Source organism: Nicrophorus vespilloides, unplaced genomic scaffold (assembly GCF_001412225.1).
Source record: "Nicrophorus vespilloides isolate i.1.1-1 unplaced genomic scaffold, Nicve_v1.0, whole genome shotgun sequence".
Lineage (NCBI taxonomy): Eukaryota > Metazoa > Arthropoda > Insecta > Coleoptera > Silphidae > Nicrophorus > Nicrophorus vespilloides.
In genome coordinates, this window is record NW_017097615.1 from 1 (window position 1) to 18,531 (window position 18,531).

Here is an 18,531-nt window from a genome sequence, read left to right on the forward strand (position 1 = left end):
TATATATATATATATATATAAAAAATAATAATATATAAAACAAAGTATAAGAAATATTTATAGAATATGTTAATACGCGAGAGATAATAAATTACTTTGAGTTCGTTTTTGTTTAAAGTTTTAATTGGCTGGTGGATTCTGTCGTTGACTCATCCAAAATCTCAAAATCACACGAGATTCGGAGAAAGAGACAATGGCTAAATGAGTGTGGAATCCTTCTTTAGCTAGTTATGTTATCCAGGATCCAGTGCAGATAGTGAGCGACGCTGGTGTATACGCCGGGCAGTCCGCTCTGACCGCAGTTCTTCGGCCCAAAACTGACGACACCGTACTGTATGTACTTGGCATCAAAGTCGAGGGACCCAGCAGTCTGGATCGGTCCGCCGCTGTCGCCCGTGCAAGAATCGCGAGATGCTTTGCCACCAGCGCAGATCTGCCTTCGTGTTATCGTAAGGTTCTTGTACACCTCCTGGCATTCCTCATAATTCATGGCGTCTACAAATACTTTGAGCAGAGCGGTCGATCTGGTTTCTGGAAATGTTAAAACTCAATGACCTGTACTCGAGAGTTGATGGTGTTGCTTACTCTTCTCCGTTTGGCCCCAGCCTGTAACCAAGTATTTGTCCACTTTCACCTCGCGCGTCTCCTTCGTGTACGGCAGACATATCGGTTTGATGTTGTCCTGATCTGTTTTCGCGGCTCTTGCCAGTCTGAGCAGACCTATGTCGTTTTGAAGAGCTGTTCTATTGTACAGCGGATGCGGAATCACCTTTTCGATTCCCATGTCCTGGTATGGTGGTGAGCACACCGTGTCTCCGTCCAAAGACGTTTCGCAATCCTGCTCCGTCGAAAAGTCATGTTCTCCCAATCTAACGCCTCTCCTGAAAACATACAATCATCGTCAAATATACCTTAGCTATGACTACTTCACAAATTCGTTAATTAAAACAAATATGACATTCAAACAAACTAATGAGAAATCTCTTATCAGTTGCAGATACTGCTAAACAATTGTAGAAATACCTCGCATAGTGCGGCTTCGATCAGTCCGAATTCACTATAGTGTATTTGAATTGATTAAAATAAATTTTAATACATTATTATTTTTTTATATAAATGATGCTCGGCCTTTATACAATAACTTTTGGTGTGGTTATATTTGTATATACTTCAATTAGTCCTGTAATATTGACGGAATCGATTACCTGCACTATATGAGACACTTCGATTAGACCACACTATGCGAGGTAATGCTATTGTTAACTTTTTGAGTCCGAAGCACACAAATATCTAAAAAATACTTTTCATCATGTCAATTGTATAATCTAATACAATGGTGGGCATGGTACTGCTTTTGATAATTTTTGCTTGCGGTTTACAGTTCTTCAGCATTGTGAAAGTTATTTATAGAAATTACGAGCCAATTATCAATCCCTTTCATATTAACTATGACATCTTCATCTTCCAGTCAGTTATCATTTTATTATCGTTATATAAGATCGTAAAAGAGTTGCATTTCAACATATCCAAATTGAAGATGTATTCATTACAAAAACTTTGAGTAAATTCATTTGCGGCAACTCAGTTACATTTTCACAGTCTTTATCGGTCATTTAATGTCCGCTTATCACTTCGGTCACTGGAAATGTCGCAAACACTAACATTAATCGGCGCAACGTCGATTTGACACATATTTAAAAAAAACTAACAATTATAGTACAAAATCAAAGTATATGTAATAGTTACAATGTGAGTTTTGCTGCGTTTAATATTAAGAACACATGCTAATCTTATGTTAAGCGAATTGATAGTATTACCCGGGGATAAATGGGCTATATTCCCGGGACACCAGTCTTTTGGGGGCGGAAATTTTGTTTACGAAGAGAGACGCATTATTGTTAGTAGTATTATCTATGTGTATATATTTATACATGTTCTTACTAAATTGAGAATTATTTTTTATCAGCGTTAAGGTCGACTTGAAATTCAACGAATTAATGGCGCAACATTTATGTGTGTGTATGTTTTTAGCTAGCTAAACAGATTCGATAAATATCTGTATGAAATATAAGGAAACGAGAATATTTAACGGTTATATTTGTAAAGTAGAGAAACGAGAAATCAGGGTCACGTAAAAATTTTGTTATTTTGTACGTTGAAAGTGTTGAGCATCATCGACACCTGTTAACATTTTAGAGTCGCGTGGAATTCATATGTATAATTAATTAATCGTTTATTACAATGAAATTGCAGGTATTTTTTCCAATTCCCGAATCAATAACAACAACAATAACAGGTACTGGTCAATGCCACAGCAGTTGCGACATTCTCTGAGATCAGCACGGCAGTCGTAGAAATGAAATTATTTGGTAATATTAAATATTGATGAGCAATACTGATTATCATTTAATAATGTAAATGTATTGTACGCTTCAAAGAATATTTCATTTAAAATGTATAAATTCCCAACAGATTGTAAGTTTTGCAATTATGTGTAATTTTGTTATCATCTTTTTTAAATGATCCAGCGGAGTTGAGAACGGCAATAATCGCGTGCTGGATAATTCCATAATCGTTACTTCCGACCGAGATGCGTTTCACAACAAAACGACACTGAACAAAGGCTCATTTAAGCATCTTTTAATGTCCCCGCTTAAGCTGTTTTAAATTGGATTATAATGGAAAGTATTCGGGGAAAAAAAAAACTAACATTGATTTCTATTTGTAGAAGTTGAGCTCGATATAAATATGATTCAGAATAAATTACGTCGGTTTTATATTTTAATGAAGCTGGGAATTTCCGTTGAAAGCAAAATATAAACGAAACAAAAAAAAAAGTGAAAAGAAAGTGACTTACAGTGGAAATTTTAGTTCGGTGATGCAGTGGGCGGCGGTCAACACGTATCGGTCATTGATCAGAGTTCCTCCGCATCTAAAATCTAGACCACTCCCTGCAAACAAATAATCCTTGATCCGGTAATCATGACTTGGAGATGCTCTAGTAAACATCGAATGCCAGAAAAGGAGAAGAAAAACGAAGGAACTAGTTTTCTCTGGCTTCGTATGGTAATGAGAGAAGATGTATGTGTACCTGTTTGGTAGGAGAGGAGGACCATCCACGGGAACTCGAAGAGGCCGGTGGTGTTGCCGTTGGTGATGCGGTCTTCGGTACCTAAGCTACCGCAGGCTTTGCTCAGCAGGCCAAGATTTCGATGATTGGTGACGTCTGGAGGGGTGTCTTGGATACGGTTGTCCACGAGATCGGGTTTGCTGGTGGTGTCGGGTCTGACGATCGCCTTCTTGGGGCAACAGACCTTGATGGTCTTCCCGCTGAAGCCGCACTGGTAGGACTGCAGGCGCTTCAGATCTTCGGCGCTGAGTGGTTTCGGGGATTTTTCGATGAAGTCCACGACGTGCTTGCAGTCGTGGACCGGGATGCAAGTTCCGACTCCTCTGTCCGGCGTCCTGCAGCCATCATCGTCGATGGCCCACTCTGGAAATATTATATCCTCTATTTACGCGCGTGCAGGACGCATAAGCTGCAAACGCTACTGGTCTAAACTACGTCGCTTTACAAGCTAACAGCATGCATGCATCTATTTTCGTCAAGATTAGCCACTTACGAGACGTCACCAGAAGAAGGCTGCTCAGCAGTAGTAGCACAGCAGAGGCGGTGGTGATCTTCGAAGCCATCGTCCCTTCAAATCTCACTGTACCATAACACTAGAAAATGATACAAGTGTATACAGACACTTGGATTCTTGTTGTTGTTGTTTTTTGATCGGTGACGGTGAAGCGGTGCGCTGATCGAAGCAGCCTTGCTCGGACACTGAGACGGGACTTCGGCTCGTCGACGTTCTTTATACGACGATGGCGCGGACAACAAACAACAATTTTTAAAACCGAAACGAGCACCGCCGCTGCCGCTCCTCTCCGCCTCCCCGATCCCCCGCCTTCGCGACAACAACTCTCTTCTTCGTCTGCTAATCCTGATCATAGACCACAGGTAAACTCCCCTGTGCTGGCGGACAGCGGTCAAAGCGACCGTTCAACCTCCACGCAAAAATAAAACGCGCATTCCTTTCATCAATCAGATACATCCAATAAAGCACACCATCAATTATTATTCATTATTCCGCGCGATTAACTGAATGCAAATCCACGCTTCCACGAATCTGCTATCTGCACAGCTCTACACATTCAACGCGAATCAAAAATATACGTATATCTGGTTGCTTCATCCATTTATAGAGCAATTACACTTGAATGCAATGACTTTAACAACTTTAACCTTCAACTACATATCTTACAACAAATACAAATCCTTTACACTGTAAATTCAATAGATATTCACTAAACAATCCTTCAATTAATGACAAGAGAACATTTTGTAAATTTCATGCTTTCTTCTCTCTGCTATTATTTAATTAATTTTAAACATTACTATTATTACAAGAAAATGTCTTTTATTTCTTCTACATTCAATATTACTTTAAATTTTAATAAATCATTCATAAATCGAAAAATACATAAACCAAATTATAGAATTTTCTTCTATATTTCCAGATAATTCTGGAAAAATGATTTATTTTGAATAGGATATGAAATGTTAATAAGCTCATTGCTTTCCAATAGAAATTTCCCCAGACATCGATTATTCAGCATACCAAACACATGAATCGTACATTATACCCTCATACTTATATGTTTTCAGCTTAAAAATATTTATCTTTAGTCATTTTAACTTCAACTTTAAAGGCAATCTTTGAAATATGACCTTTACAAACGGAAAATACTTCACAATCATTTTTCAGATTATATATGCAAATGGACCTGCTCCACATCATTCCTTTAATCAATTCAACTTTACCTTCAGCGTTTAACGAACGAGAAACAAAAAAAGAAACAACTCCTCCGGTTTTTACGTGCTTGCAAAGAAGGGAAAATCCGTACTCCATTCGTGTTCATATTTACCTTTTATCTTTTCATCCAACGCAACTATACATTACTGTAATTGGTGTAATCATTTAAGACTTAATAAATAATCAATTGCCTATGCTTCACAATTTATGTAATGGATATTATGTTTTTTTTAAGTCTTTATAGATTTTCTCTAATAAAAATAATAAATTACTATATTTGTTTCGTTAGTTTAGCAGTTAGTTCTATCACAATATATACATATAAATAATAAATATTTGGTATTTTTCTTTAGTTTCGGTTTACACCATATTTTTTCTTTTTCTTAATTTGCCAATAAGAAAGTGGAATACCTCTCCATTCTACAGAGCGTCGTCAGTGTTGTTGTAGTTTTTGGTGATGGCGGTGCTTGTTGTTGACGTTGTCGTCGTCTTCGTCGGACGACGGCTTCAGGTTGTCCAAGATCCAGTCCATGTAGTAGGAGATGCGCGTGTAGACGGCTGGCTGACCATCGGTGCCGCAGTGACGAGGACCGTAAGACACGACGCCGTGCTGCACGTATCGCGGCTCGCCGCCCTCGACGAGGCTGACATGATACAGGGGTCCGCCACTGTCGCCGCCGCACGTGTCACGTCCCATCGCACCGCCAGCGCACAGCTGCTTCATGGTGACGTTGGCGTACTTCCGATATATGCGGTCGCATTCGTCGTTCGACACAACCGGCAGCAACGTCTTCAGCAGCTGAGGACTCTTGAACCCGGTCTCGGTGACACCCCATCCCGCCACCATCGCGAACTTTCCAACCAACGACATCTCGGACAGCGACCCAAATGGCAAGCAAATCGGTTGCACATTATCTGAAAACACATCAACTTTGTAACGCAACGAAAATATACGTTCTCCGATCATTCAATCGTTCCAATTAATCGAATTACAGTTCATCTAACGTGAACGATGGGAAAACCTACATAAATAATATGCGATAACATTTTTTTTTATACAAATACAATTACTAAACAATCAGTTGAAATAATTTTTCCATGAAAAGAGTTTACACAATTTTAGTACAAAAATTTAGTACAAAAATACAACTCAAAATATGTACTATATTTTGAATTACACATGTTTACTATATTAAAACGTCATATCCTCTAGTCATAACAAAAATCTTTTCGTGGAGCAAAATAAATTACTTACTTCTTCAGAAACTTGAAATGTATTCAAATTTCAAGAATTCAAAAGATAATAAATTATAAGATGAAATTTCGCAAAACAATAGTTATTTACTAATTTTTAATCATATGATTGAATAAGAAATTACTCAATATAAATTTGTTGTTTAATATGTATTAATTTAGTAAACAATATTTTTTATGAAAACCAATAACTTAGTCGTCTTATGACGCGTTGTTTTCGTATCTTCGAGTTTCCATCATACTTGTGCGGGCAAAGGTATTTGAAATGTTTTGCGTAGTGAGTGGTCAATATTATTTATGTATACTTGCGAATTTGACGGGTGTGGCCAGCCTGATGAGGGCGATGTCGTTGCCGAAGGATGCCGGCACATAGTCGGGATGAAGGGTGACGTCTTCGATGTAGAAGTCTTGAACGGGCGGAGCGCACTTCCCCGTTACCGACGAACAATCCACGCGCGTATTGATGTTATGCTCACCCAACCTGACGCCGGCCCTAAGCAATAAAACAAACAAAAATAACTCAAGCAACCATATTCATCCCCATGGTTACGTACGTACAGTGTCATATTGTATATGCAATGGGCGGCTGTCAGGACGTATCTGTCGTTAATCAGGCTACCATCGCAACGGAATTCGTGTCCAGATTTATCTGCAAAGATTACACATCCAGGTAAATATCACTAAGAACATTAAAATGTATCATTATGTTTTAACATCAATTAGTTTGCATTGTGTTTTGCAGTTAATGACAGTTGGAGCAATTTGCTAAAATAACAACTCTATTCACACAGCAAATTGTCATGGGAATCTCTTAATCATTAATAATTGCAGTACTTGTATCAAGTTTTTCTCTAATAAAAATGATAAATTGTTTTGTAAATTTTGTCAAGATTCTATATCCAATGTGTATATGCTTGTTTTACGCAATATTTAATTGATACCGGTTTTGTAGGCGAGCAACGCCATCCAGGGGAACTCGTAGAGACCGGCTTCTCGGCCGCCCGTGATCCTGAACTCGTTGGCGATGGGCCCGCAGTCATCCTGAGGAACGAGCACCCTGTTCCTGTGCTTGGAGGTGTCTGGCGGCTTGGCGGCCTGCAGACTCGTGGCCTGCTCTTTCTGGCAGCAGACCAGAGGCGTGTTATCCTTGAATCCGCACTGGAACGTCCTGATCGTGTCGATGACGTGCTTCGGTCGCGGAATGACACTGCGATCGAGCAGATCCGCAAAGTACGGACACCTGCGGATCTCCACGCAGAAGTCGCCCCTAGGTTGTACACATCTATCATCTATTCGCACCAAAACAAAGAAATTAACATTGAGGCTATTGTAAATTATGAAAACTGTTAAGATTCAGAGAACTTACTCAACTTGAAGCGCGATTTTCCTGATGCCAGGCCCGAGAATAGGAACGCCGCCAAACAGAGCAGTTTCATTGTCGGTCTTCTCGGAGGTTAATAAAATAATAAAAATACATATTTGAAATGGGATTTATAAAAAAAATCAACAATCAATTCATGTTATCTCCGCTGCTTCAGAGAGAACCTTCAAAAGTATTTGGTTCGGTCACGAGGAAAGTGCGATGCTCGTGTTTTTTTCAGTTCTCGTCATAGCAGTTTATCCCATTCTCGGTAAGGTTAACTGCTGAATTAACGTAGACACTATGATTAATATCTATTATACTAATATATTAGTATACAAATAAATAAATAAATAAAAGCTTAAATTCAGTTAATTCTTTTTATTAACATACTGATGTTGCGAGTTGTAAAAACCCGTCTACCTTTTGTGATATGTGACATTATGTTTTTCATCAATGAATCTTACTTCAAAGATAGAGTTTGCGGTTTTGCGTCAAAATTAGTTGGCTGAGACAAAAAAAAATGCGTTTCCATTTGTTAAACAAAACAATTAATTAGTTTTATCGTTCCTATAGCTACAGAATGCAATGGACAAGCGACATGCGTCAGCCTGACAGACTGCAACCACTACGTGGATTTTCTGGGTACGATGCAGAAACCGCTGAAGGCGTCCGTCGTGCACTTCCTTCGGTCGCAGCATTGCGGCTTTCGAAATGGTTATCCACGCGTCTGCTGCGCTCCGATGCCCAAAGGTTTAAAGATATTCGATGATGCCAAAGTTGGACCATCTTTTGATGTTGTCGTTTCAACGGCACCGCCGAACGCCATGCCCGTTCCGCACTTCCAGAGGAAACGAAAGAAACATAAGAAATTCTACTCCAAGTCGGAGGACCTTTTGGACTTCGATCTGTTCCGAAGACGTCGTTCACCCAACGGCGTCAACGTCGAGATCAGATAACGCAATACATTTATAATTTCATAACATTTTTTTAATGGTTGTTGTTGATGGATATGTTGATAGAAAAAATAAAGGACGACGTGTGTATTTTATTTAAATGGATTTCAAAGATAATCTCATTATTAAAGATAATCTGTTTGATTTACCTTTTGATAATTAATAAATAATACTCGTTTTGATTTAAATCAGTGATTCCCAAAATGGTCTATGACAAGCTGCAAGGGTCTACGTCGGCGAAAAAAATGAAAATGGGGGTACACGATAGTGGATCTCAACATACACTGATAGTACCTATTTACTATCTATTATACTATCTTATAATATAAAGACATATAAATTATTTAGTTGCTAAAAATTTGAGTGTAAGATTGTATGAATCTCTTCAATTAGTCATTGATGCAGTAAAACGAATCCGAAGCAACGCGTTGAATACTTTCATCAATTACTCCTTCACACTGAAGTACGCTGGCTGTCGAAAGGCTTATGTTTGACAAGATTTTTTGTACATTTTGAGACTATATTAGAATTTCTGGATACTAAAGATACAATTTTAAAAGACAATTTAATGAAGTGGAATACAGACATCGTCTATTTAACAGATTTGTTTACAAAATTTAATATGGTTAATTTGCAGTTACAAGGCGACATTCTAAATTTGATTAAAACAAAGTCCATCTTATCAGCGTTTCTTGTCAGAGTTAAACTAATGAAGCAAAATAGTTCGCCAATTTGTCACAGACAAACTGCCAGGAAAACGACGTTTCAACAACCTACGTTCAACATTTAAATGCCCTCTATTCAGATTTAGAAACTAGGTTTGAGTACGTTTTGACTATGGTAATACCACAGTGGATAATTAACCCATATGGTGACATAGAAGAAACGAATGTCATAATACAAGAGGAATTGCCTGAACTAAGTACAAACGAAGAACTTAAGTTTCAGTTTAAAAACAGATATCAGCAATTCTGGCTGCAAAACAACATACCCGTTCGGTTATTTATCCCGTATTATGGAATATAGCGAGGAAAATTTTTATTTTCCTTTCCATCGTCATACCTAGTGGAAAGGGGGTTCAGCGCTGTTACCAATCTCTTAACGAAAAAAAGAAACAGACTGGACATCATTAGACGAGGAGATTTAAGATTAAACCTTACAAAATTGACAAATGTTGATAATTTATTATTAATGCATCAGGTTCATCCTTCATACTAAAAACATTTAATTATTGCTTAGTTTATTTTATGTTACGAATATTTTATATAACAGATACAAAATTTTGTTTTGAGTAGTTTTAATTTATGTATAAAACTTAACGTGTTTTTACTTTAAGTTTTTAACACTAAACTTCACCACAGTTAGAAATTTACAAAAAAAATCAATATCAGGTAAGTAAGGGGTCTACCCAAAACCGAAAAACATGGCAAGGGGTCTACAACACAAAAAAGTTTGAGAACCTCTGATTTAAATTATGGAACATGAAAATAAATTGAACACTAGCTTTTATACAATAAGTTAGTGAGTCATATAATGCGTGTACTACTGATACAATAATAGACAAATATTTCGTAATACACATGATCCATATATAATTGAATTTCAGTTATGCGTAAGATGATTTTTTCAAAGCTGAAGCTCTAATTTTTGAAGAGCCTATGACGTGTTTCAATGCCAATAGGCGATATGTAGTGTTACAATGCCGTGGACGAGTTTAAAGGTCACTAGATGCACACCAATCATACGAGTAGCTTCGTCTCTGTCACGTAACAACAGCGACGACGGAGGAGAGATTAGTATTGAGAATTATGTTTCTTTTGGGAAAACGGTGCCGATCTTGGACGGGGAGTCAGTTTGGCCGGGAGGTCCTGAAGTGAGCGTTGTGTCCGCTGTAAACGGTTCAACCTTTAAAACTGCGTAAGTGAAGTAAACGCGCGCCAATTACGTCTCATTGCGACTCGTTACTTTTCTGCGCCAAACGCTTCTTTGCATGCCCAATTCCTTCAATTTATCAAACGAATATCGTTATTGCAGGCCATGGAATCGCTGAACGAGACAATCGAAAGCGATGTTGATCATCTGGTGGAGTCTGCAGGACTGAAATGGTTCTTGCAGTTCTTTCGCATAGAGCTTCTCCTATCGTGCTTGATTGGTCTATGCGCTGACTGTCTAATAGTCTACGTCATCCTACAATCCAAACGAATGCTGAAGTCGCACACCAATCTGGTCATATTAAATTGGGCCATAGTGGATGGTGTCTTCCTTTTCTTGATACCATTCAACTACCGACTGTTCTCTAACAACATCAACAATTTTCTATTCCAAAACAAAACGATGGCATGCATGTTAACCAACTCGGACGTTTCCATCTACTTGATTGTCTTCAGTTTGATCCTGCTGCTGACAGTCGACCGCGCAATCAAGGGCAGCAACACCAAACTGCTCGTATATTTAATGGCCTTCATCTACACCACATTCTTGTTCCTTTGGGCGGTTTCGTCCACCGTTTGCTCCATATTCAATACGCACATCATGGGCTACGAGCAATTGGCATTCGTACTGATCATCTTAATGCTCATACTGAATATCACCGTCAAACAAATCTGGCGTTGCTGCAGGAAACACAAAGCCAGCAAATCGAGCGTATTGCGACTCAACATCGCCACCATCTTCATCTGTAATTGGACCTTGAGCATCGTCTCCATCCTGGTGACTCACCTGACGCCCGCCGTTTTTTTGGTCATCTTCGGCGTCGCCGGATATCTGAACTCCGTTTTCATATTAATGTACCTCATTAGAAACGACGTCAATTACAAAATATGTTTCCTCACGTTGTTCCGAATGAACTCGGATCGCTACGAAGTGAGTGCAGCGATCAGTTTCGCCGAAAGTTGCAGCGAGGATTGCGATTCTTCACTGAACGTCAGATTCCTTAATGAGGAACGCACCGAGCAGGACGTATTCGTTGTTTAAACTCTCCTCTAACTGTAATTTAAATATTTTTTTAATACTAATTTTAGGAATACTTTCTAGCAACTGTGTTATTATTATTATTGTTAATATAAACATTTGACTTGTATACTGAAATTCTTTCATTTAATGATTCATTGCAGAATTATAAATAAATAAATTTTATTTGCGTTTCTTATCATTAAATCAATATTCATAATGAATAAATGTAGTAAATTAAAACTAAATAATAGAATTTCATCTTCCTACAATCACAATTTAGTCATTTCAATCAAAAACTTTCTGCATCTGTGGGAAAACCGCCACTGTCTACAGCTATAATTGAATATACGTTCCTTTCCCAATTATCCAGCATCAATATGATTCTCTCTATTATAGTTTACAAGAAAATCAATCGTTAATTCTTCTATTTTGAACTCGAATTATAGCTGTAAGTGAGTTTATTTATTAACATAATGTATATTTATTTTAACAGTCTCATATAAACAAATAAAAAAACAATTTATTTAATAACAATAAAGAAAGAAAAACAATTAACTGTTACAAATTCCTATTGAAGCTAGTTCACAAAATAAACTAAACATCAAAACCGCAACGGAAATGTTCTTGCTATTATAATAGTTTTCCACATGTAAATGAAGTTGTATCTAAAATAGCTGGAACATAACTAATTAATCACAAACAAATATAGTTATATGATTGTATTACCTCTAGAAATCGTCTTTGTTCATGAAATTGGATTCACTATATCAAAATGTTCGTTGCGGTCATCAGCATTCATTCGAACATCGACAAATTCAAAACCATCTCCCATCCTATCGCATTCATCGACGTCCTCATCAATTTCCAATTTAATCTTAATCTCATCCTCCACTTTATTTATTTTAAGCAGTAGCACATTTTCCGTCTCTTCGATTTCCGATTTCCTCTTCAAACACCCCAACTCACTACTCTCTTGCTTAACGCTGAACTCATCAGAGACATTCTCTTCAACTTTAACAATGTCCACATTTTGCGTCTTTTTATAAGACGTTATTTTTTTATTGCACGAAGGAACGTTATCCTCCAGACTGGGCTTCTTTGTTAATTCTGAGAAGTCCGATGGACCTGGGTTTTTTTCCGTTATATCGAAAACATTCTTGAATTGTGTATTTTTCTTCTCCTGAAGTGCATTATCAACTAAATCATTGCTACTGCTTTCACTGTCACTAAATGTTGTCTCAAGTGTACCTGTTTTTATCCTCGAAAGCTGTGGATTTCGTCGCATGAAAGCATAAAACCACTTTTTACCTGCAATTTTTTTCTCTTTATTAAACGTGTGCGGAAGCGAGTGCTTCTCTGCGACATCGAACGCTAATTTACGGATCTCGTTGGTGGTTAAACCGAAAGAGCATTTCTCGAGTTGAAGGATGTGCGAGGAAAGAACTTTTTCCATGTGCGAGGAAAATGTGGCTTGTCTGCCCAAAGCCTTGACTTGGTTGTTTCTGTCGGCGTGCCTCTTAATAGTAGCTTTGGGTACTCCAAACTTGCGGCTGCATTCGTTCAGACCACTTTCGCCGTCTTTGTATGCCGCGATGGCCATTAATAAATCATTTTCCGACCAACGACTATAATGTCCTCTCTTAGCCATGGCAATCCTAAAAAGGTTTTTTTTTATTCAAAATATTAGAACACAAATAGTAGGGTAACTATGGTAACTTCTAACGTTGCGTGTATTGGACCAGTCCAATTTAGGAGTCACAAACAAATGTATATGTCAATAACGAAACGTCAATACAAGATCTGACAGGAACGCGATCTGAAAAATTTCATTGTCAAGTCCAGCTAATTACTTTTAACAAAGCATGGTAGTATACTAGTCCATTAATCGAAACGCGCAAAATACAATGAAAATGGGCTTGTTTATTTACATAAAAACTGCAAATATTTCACCTAACCCCACTTTCGAATTCAATTTGTAAATTTGTTATAATAAACCGTAATGTCGTACACATATTCAGTTTCCGAGGATTTATCGATGTATTTTCTTACTGACGTTAGGACGTTTGCAACACCATTAGCATTATATGAGAATATTTAAGTGTTAATTGCCATGTAGACAATAATTGTTTACTAACTGCATCCGCGAGATCCGCTCTTTAATAGAATTGTTTGCATCAGCGAACATTGCGTCTAGGCAACCTATGTGGCAAGTGGCTACAGTGGTTCAATCAAGGCGGCGGTCCAATCAAGGCAACCCTCACTGCTTGATAGGTTTTTATTGATTTGTTCGCATCAACGTATTGAAAATAAGAATAATTGGCAATTTATATCAGATAATTGTAATGTTATATATTTTATTTAGTGTATGCAAAGGAATACTCCAATTTATGAAAGTAATTAATTTCATTAAAAATAATATTGAAATCTGTTAGGTTTTCAATTGTTTTATTTTGATTTCATAATCATCTTCTTAATTGTTTTCTTGATTTATATGTAATTGTTAGTTGTGTATTCAAAATTTCTTCAATATATTATGTACGATTTTTATATCACTTATATCTCATCGGTATTGAAAATTTGTAACTTTACAACTTCTAATGAGATCATAATTTGAGAAACACCGATTATCCGTAGTAATTTGAGAACGTTAAAGTACAAATAATTGAAAAAAAAAAACGCTTAATACAAAAACATCTTCAATTTGTTTTAAATTACGGACGTGACCACGGTTAACCCAAACCACGGTAAATTGAGACCCGGATAATCGGCGTTTTACTGTAATGTAAGAAAACAATATCTACTAAAACTTGGCTTATTTAGGAGATATAAATGTTCCTGTAATCGTTTCTTTTTCGTAAATAATTAAGAAATTGTTCTAATTTCGATAGACGATATGTGTTACATTCGCGTGGCCACGCTTAAAGGTCACTCGATGCACACCAATCATGCATCATAGCACCGCTCTGTCTCTGTCTCACTCCCATAACAACAAAGTCGACGGAGGAGAGATTAGGATTGGGAATTATCTTTATTTTGGGAATAGCTGCCGATCTTGGACGCAGTCAGTTTGGCCGGGAGATCCAGAAGTGAACATCGTCCAAACAGAGAGCACGGCCGATAGTAAACGGTTCAGCCTTTAAAAAAAAATGCGTAAGTAAAGTAAACATGTGCCAATTACGTCTCATTGCGACTCGTTATTTTTTCTCTGAGCTTCGGCTTCTTTGCATATTATCAAATTATCTAATGTCATCATATTGCAGGTCATGGATTCGCTGAATGAGACACTGGAAAACGACGTTGATGAGGTGGTGGAGTCTGCAAATCTGCAATGGTTCATGAATTTCTTCCGCATAGAGCTGATCCTATCGTGCTTGGTTGGCTTATTCGCTAACTGTCTGATTGTCTACGCTATCCTACAATCCAAGCGAATGAGGAAGTCGCACACCAATCTGGTTATCTTAAATTGGGCTATCGTTGATGGTGTCTTCCTTTTCCTGATACCATTCAACTACCGACTGTTCTCTAACAGCATCAACAATTTACTATTCCAACATAAATCGCTGGCATGCATAATAATCAACTCGGACATTTGCATCTACTTCATCGTCTTTAGTTTAGCACTGCTGCTGACTGTCGACCGTGTAATCAAGGGTAGCAGCACCAAACTGCTCGTATACATAATTTCTTTCATCTACGCATTGTTTTTGCTCCTTTGGTCAGTAACGTCCACCGTTTGCTCCATATCGGATAAGTACATCGTCGGCTACGAGCAGTTTGCGTTCTTTCTACTATTCGTAATCCTAATACTGAATGTAACCGTCAGGCAAGTCTTGCATTTCTGCAGAAAGCGCAAAGTCAGCAAATCGACTGCACTGCGACTCAACATCGCCACTATCTTCATCTGCAATTGGATCCTGAGCATCGCCTCCATCATAGTGACTCACCTGACGCCCGCCGTTTTTTTTGTCATCTTCGGCGTCGCCGGATATCTGAACTCAGTTTTCATATTAATTTACCTCATTAGAAACGACGTCAATTACAAAATATGTTTCCTCAAGTTGTTCCGAATGAACTCCGATCGTTACGAAGTGAGTGCAGCGATCAGCTTCGCCGAAAGTTGCAGCGAGGATTGCGATTCTTCACTGAACATCAGATTCGTTAACGAAGATCGGATCGAGGCGGACGTATTCGTATAATTTTTCTTTGTTCAATGTGTATTGTTATTATTATAATTGTTAATATTAAATATTTTCCTTTCATACTACTATTTATTCATTTCCTGATTGATAACCGAGGCAGTAAGTATATTTAAAATCGTTGAATATTTATAAATCATAAAAATAATTAAACTGTAATCAAATGTAAATATTGTACTATGACATTGTTTAGATATTTATTTAAATAAGTGTAAAGCTAGTGCACTTAATAGTCAATAGTATTAATCAATTAATGTGGAAAATCTCTGCTTCGGAGCCAAATGCGACTCTTTTGATGACAAATTGGAGGAAAATTCATTTCATTAGCAAAAATAGCGATCGTATCGTTACTATACATATTTTTAAGAGACAATATCCTAAAAACAGCGGACACCTACGCTACAGCAGCGTTTCTCAATCTATGAGTCGCAAAATGACAGTTCTCATCATGTGTCAAAACGAGAAACTGGAAAAATACTCTTAGCTGTAGTAAAACTACAGAAAGGCTGCGCTAGATTCAAACGATCGAACTTCTTAAAAGTGCTAAATTAACCACATCAGTTGTGGTGGTAGGTGTCACTAATTATAAATAATTTTGACACTTCGGAAAACCAGTTTATTGTCTTAGAAAGCATTGATGTGTATCACTAAAAGTAGTATTTTTATACATAACACTTTGTCTTCACTTATCACTTCTTTTAACGTTTATTTTTGCAATTAAAAATTATAGAGATAAGAAAGTCGCTAGTCATTTAGAAATGTTAGTTTTCATTACTGAAAATCAACATAATTATAAAAATATTCTATTATAATTGCACATAAATCTCCTATATAAATTAGATTAAACCTAAGTTGTCATTCCTTCTCCATTTTCCATATGTTTCTATGTATTGACATTTTTGCAATTAAAAATTATAGAAATAAGAAAGTCGCTAGTTATTTAGAAATGTTAGTTTTCATTATTGAGAATCAACATAATTATAAAACATTCTATTATAATTGCACATAAATCTCCTATATAAATTAGATTGAACCAAAGTTGTCATTCCTTCTCTATTTTCAAGTTTAATACAGTGTTGCGTGAATGTAAATATCTTTTATCCGCAATAGCTGAAATATACAAATTGAAAACAAACTAAATATAATTTGATAAATGTTACCTTCTTCCAAATCGGATTTGTTTATAAACAAATTAGGCACTGGATCCATTTGCTCGATCTGCTCATCGGCGGTCATCCGTACATCGACGAACTCAAAATTATCTTTTTCATCATCGACGTCCTCATCGATTTCAAGTTTTATTTTAATCTCATCTTCCATGATATTTCTTCTAAGCAATTGCGCATTTTCCGCCTCCTCGATTTGAGCCTTTCTATCAATACCCAAATCACTGTTCTCTTGTTTAACGATGATCTCATCCGTTTTGAAATCAGAGACATTCTCATCAACTTCATTTTTCACTTTAACCAATGCTTCTTCGTAAGTGTTCATGGGTTTGTTAGAAGTTATTTTTTTACTGCGAGTAGGAAAATCATCTAAACACATTTGGAAAGCTTCCATATCCCTCAATCTGCGCTTATTCGCTGAATCCGGGATGCGCGTCATTTGTATAGGAGAATCAAGATTTTTAGAGCTTTTCCAATATCTCGCATCATCTTTAAGCTGCAAACATGTTTCAGTTAAAAACATCTATTTTCTAACATTAATTTGCTTACTTTTTCATTCCTCATTGAATAATGAAGCAGTTTCTTCTTATAGATAAACAACTCTTTTTCTCTCAACAACTCCTGTTCTCTCATATGAACCTTTTTGCTAGCAACTTTTATTTGCAAAGCCAATAACTCTTTACGTAAATCTGCCAATTTAGACAATTTTTCAGACAAGGATCTTTCATATTTTATCTCTTTCTGTGACTTTTTCAACAATTTTCTACTATTACCACCTGAAAATACACTTGATTGATTAAAATAATTAAAAAATAAACATATAAACTCACAATCTTTAGTAAGCAATGTTGGTAATTTTGTTGTTTGTTCCTTACCTACAAAGTTTGATTTAAAACAAAAATATCAAAATTGTATCAACTTAACTAGCACACTTTTATTAAGATATTGGAAACTGGAGTAATCCTCTTCATTTTGGTATCCCTCTGACATCATGAATTCTACATCTGAGAATAACTGAATCTTAATTACTATTTAAAGCAATATCTGAAGAACTCACCAATATCACTCTCTTCATCAACAATACCATCAATTCCCATTGTTTGCATTGCAAATAACTTTTCCTCAAAGTCTTCAAAAGGAATGATATTTTTACCATTGCACTTGTCCATTTCATACTTGTTTCTTAATGATTTCTTTCTCAATTGCACCTTCAAACATTCATACTTGTTTCTCAGAGTTTTTGTTGTTCTATTTATCAGCATTTGGTCATTGAATTCGGCTGTCACTATTTTCCATATTTTGTCCTTCCGATTCCAGACAATTGCATTTGTTGCTTTATTCTCTATGATATCTTTGTATTTAAAGGCAATGTTTACAAGAGTGTTAATCTCTTCTGGACTAAAGTTGGCTGACCTCTCACGTTTCGGCTTCACAATCTCCATCATCTAAAATATATCAAATATATGATGAAACATACTAATTCACAGATTATATTAAATTATATTACATCTACACTTTAATCCACATAACCAATAACCATCAGATGAGGTAAATATAAATGAAAATAGCTACAAGTTAATTTTGAATTACTTCACTATTATCTAATTTTTTTAAATTTAAATTTTCTTAAATTCTATAAACTTAAAGAGTTTCAAATTAGATTATTAAATTGAAATAGACATAGATTCAATATATTAATCATTCTCATAAGATTTTTGATTCCAAATATATTTTTATGTAACTTTATATGTAAATGTGGTTGCATATAATAAAGTGTGTATTAAT

At 36.5% G+C, this 18,531-nt stretch overlaps 7 protein-coding genes across 12 annotated transcripts; 3 read left to right on the top strand and 4 right to left on the bottom strand.

Annotated features, from left to right (window-relative positions):
- Positions 1-101: 101 nt before the first annotated feature.
- On the bottom strand, positions 102-3,887 carry LOC108560567 (serine protease easter-like). Of its 2 annotated transcripts, none has more exons than XM_017918178.1 (5): positions 3,624-3,887; positions 3,092-3,511; positions 2,858-2,951; positions 586-881; positions 102-531 (listed from the first exon to the last, which is right to left on the bottom strand). In XM_017918178.1, exons 1-5 carry the CDS (start codon positions 3,691-3,693, stop codon positions 221-223), a joined length of 1,191 nt encoding a protein of 396 aa, XP_017773667.1. In that variant the 5' UTR covers positions 3,694-3,887; the 3' UTR covers positions 102-220. The 2 variants fall into 2 exon arrangements, with proteins under 2 accessions (XP_017773667.1, XP_017773668.1); XM_017918179.1 differs by having other exon boundaries at positions 3,092-3,493; positions 3,624-3,886.
- Positions 3,888-5,148: 1,261 nt separating this feature from the next.
- Positions 5,149-7,795, bottom strand: LOC108560568 (venom protease-like). Its single transcript, XM_017918180.1, has 5 exons — positions 7,483-7,795; positions 7,058-7,405; positions 6,675-6,765; positions 6,422-6,609; positions 5,149-5,777 (listed from the first exon to the last, which is right to left on the bottom strand). Exons 1-5 carry the CDS (start codon positions 7,550-7,552, stop codon positions 5,296-5,298), a joined length of 1,179 nt encoding a protein of 392 aa, XP_017773669.1. The 5' UTR covers positions 7,553-7,795; the 3' UTR covers positions 5,149-5,295.
- On the top strand, positions 7,665-8,514 carry LOC108560569. Its single transcript, XM_017918181.1, has 2 exons — positions 7,665-7,747; positions 8,053-8,514. Exons 1-2 carry the CDS (start codon positions 7,699-7,701, stop codon positions 8,433-8,435), a joined length of 432 nt encoding a protein of 143 aa, XP_017773670.1. The 5' UTR covers positions 7,665-7,698; the 3' UTR covers positions 8,436-8,514.
- A 1,626-nt stretch (positions 8,515-10,140) lies between these two features.
- Positions 10,141-11,472, top strand: LOC108560564 (somatostatin receptor type 2-like). The gene is made up of 2 exons (XM_017918170.1): positions 10,141-10,349; positions 10,467-11,472. Exon 2 carries the CDS (start codon positions 10,470-10,472, stop codon positions 11,403-11,405), a length of 936 nt encoding a protein of 311 aa, XP_017773659.1. The 5' UTR covers positions 10,141-10,349; positions 10,467-10,469; the 3' UTR covers positions 11,406-11,472.
- Positions 11,473-11,974: 502 nt separating this feature from the next.
- Positions 11,975-13,594, bottom strand: LOC108560565. 5 transcript variants are annotated; one of them, XM_017918172.1, is made up of 4 exons: positions 13,438-13,594; positions 13,108-13,200; positions 12,111-13,039; positions 11,975-12,058 (listed from the first exon to the last, which is right to left on the bottom strand). In XM_017918172.1, exon 3 carries the CDS (start codon positions 13,030-13,032, stop codon positions 12,130-12,132), a length of 903 nt encoding a protein of 300 aa, XP_017773661.1. In that variant the 5' UTR covers positions 13,033-13,039; positions 13,108-13,200; positions 13,438-13,594; the 3' UTR covers positions 11,975-12,058; positions 12,111-12,129. The 5 variants fall into 5 exon arrangements, with proteins under 5 accessions (XP_017773661.1, XP_017773664.1, XP_017773662.1 ...); XM_017918175.1 differs by having other exon boundaries at positions 13,101-13,200; XM_017918173.1 differs by lacking the exon at positions 13,438-13,594 and adding an exon at positions 13,393-13,411.
- A 750-nt stretch (positions 13,595-14,344) lies between these two features.
- LOC108560563 (somatostatin receptor type 1-like) lies at positions 14,345-15,595 on the top strand. The gene is made up of 2 exons (XM_017918168.1): positions 14,345-14,534; positions 14,645-15,595. Exon 2 carries the CDS (start codon positions 14,648-14,650, stop codon positions 15,578-15,580), a length of 933 nt encoding a protein of 310 aa, XP_017773657.1. The 5' UTR covers positions 14,345-14,534; positions 14,645-14,647; the 3' UTR covers positions 15,581-15,595.
- Positions 15,596-16,321: 726 nt separating this feature from the next.
- On the bottom strand, positions 16,322-18,305 carry LOC108560566. The gene is made up of 7 exons (XM_017918177.1): positions 18,254-18,305; positions 17,804-18,191; positions 17,679-17,750; positions 17,577-17,621; positions 17,296-17,522; positions 16,741-17,242; positions 16,322-16,690 (listed from the first exon to the last, which is right to left on the bottom strand). Exons 2-7 carry the CDS (start codon positions 18,189-18,191, stop codon positions 16,623-16,625), a joined length of 1,302 nt encoding a protein of 433 aa, XP_017773666.1. The 5' UTR covers positions 18,254-18,305; the 3' UTR covers positions 16,322-16,622.
- Between the last annotated feature and the right edge of the window lie 226 nt (positions 18,306-18,531).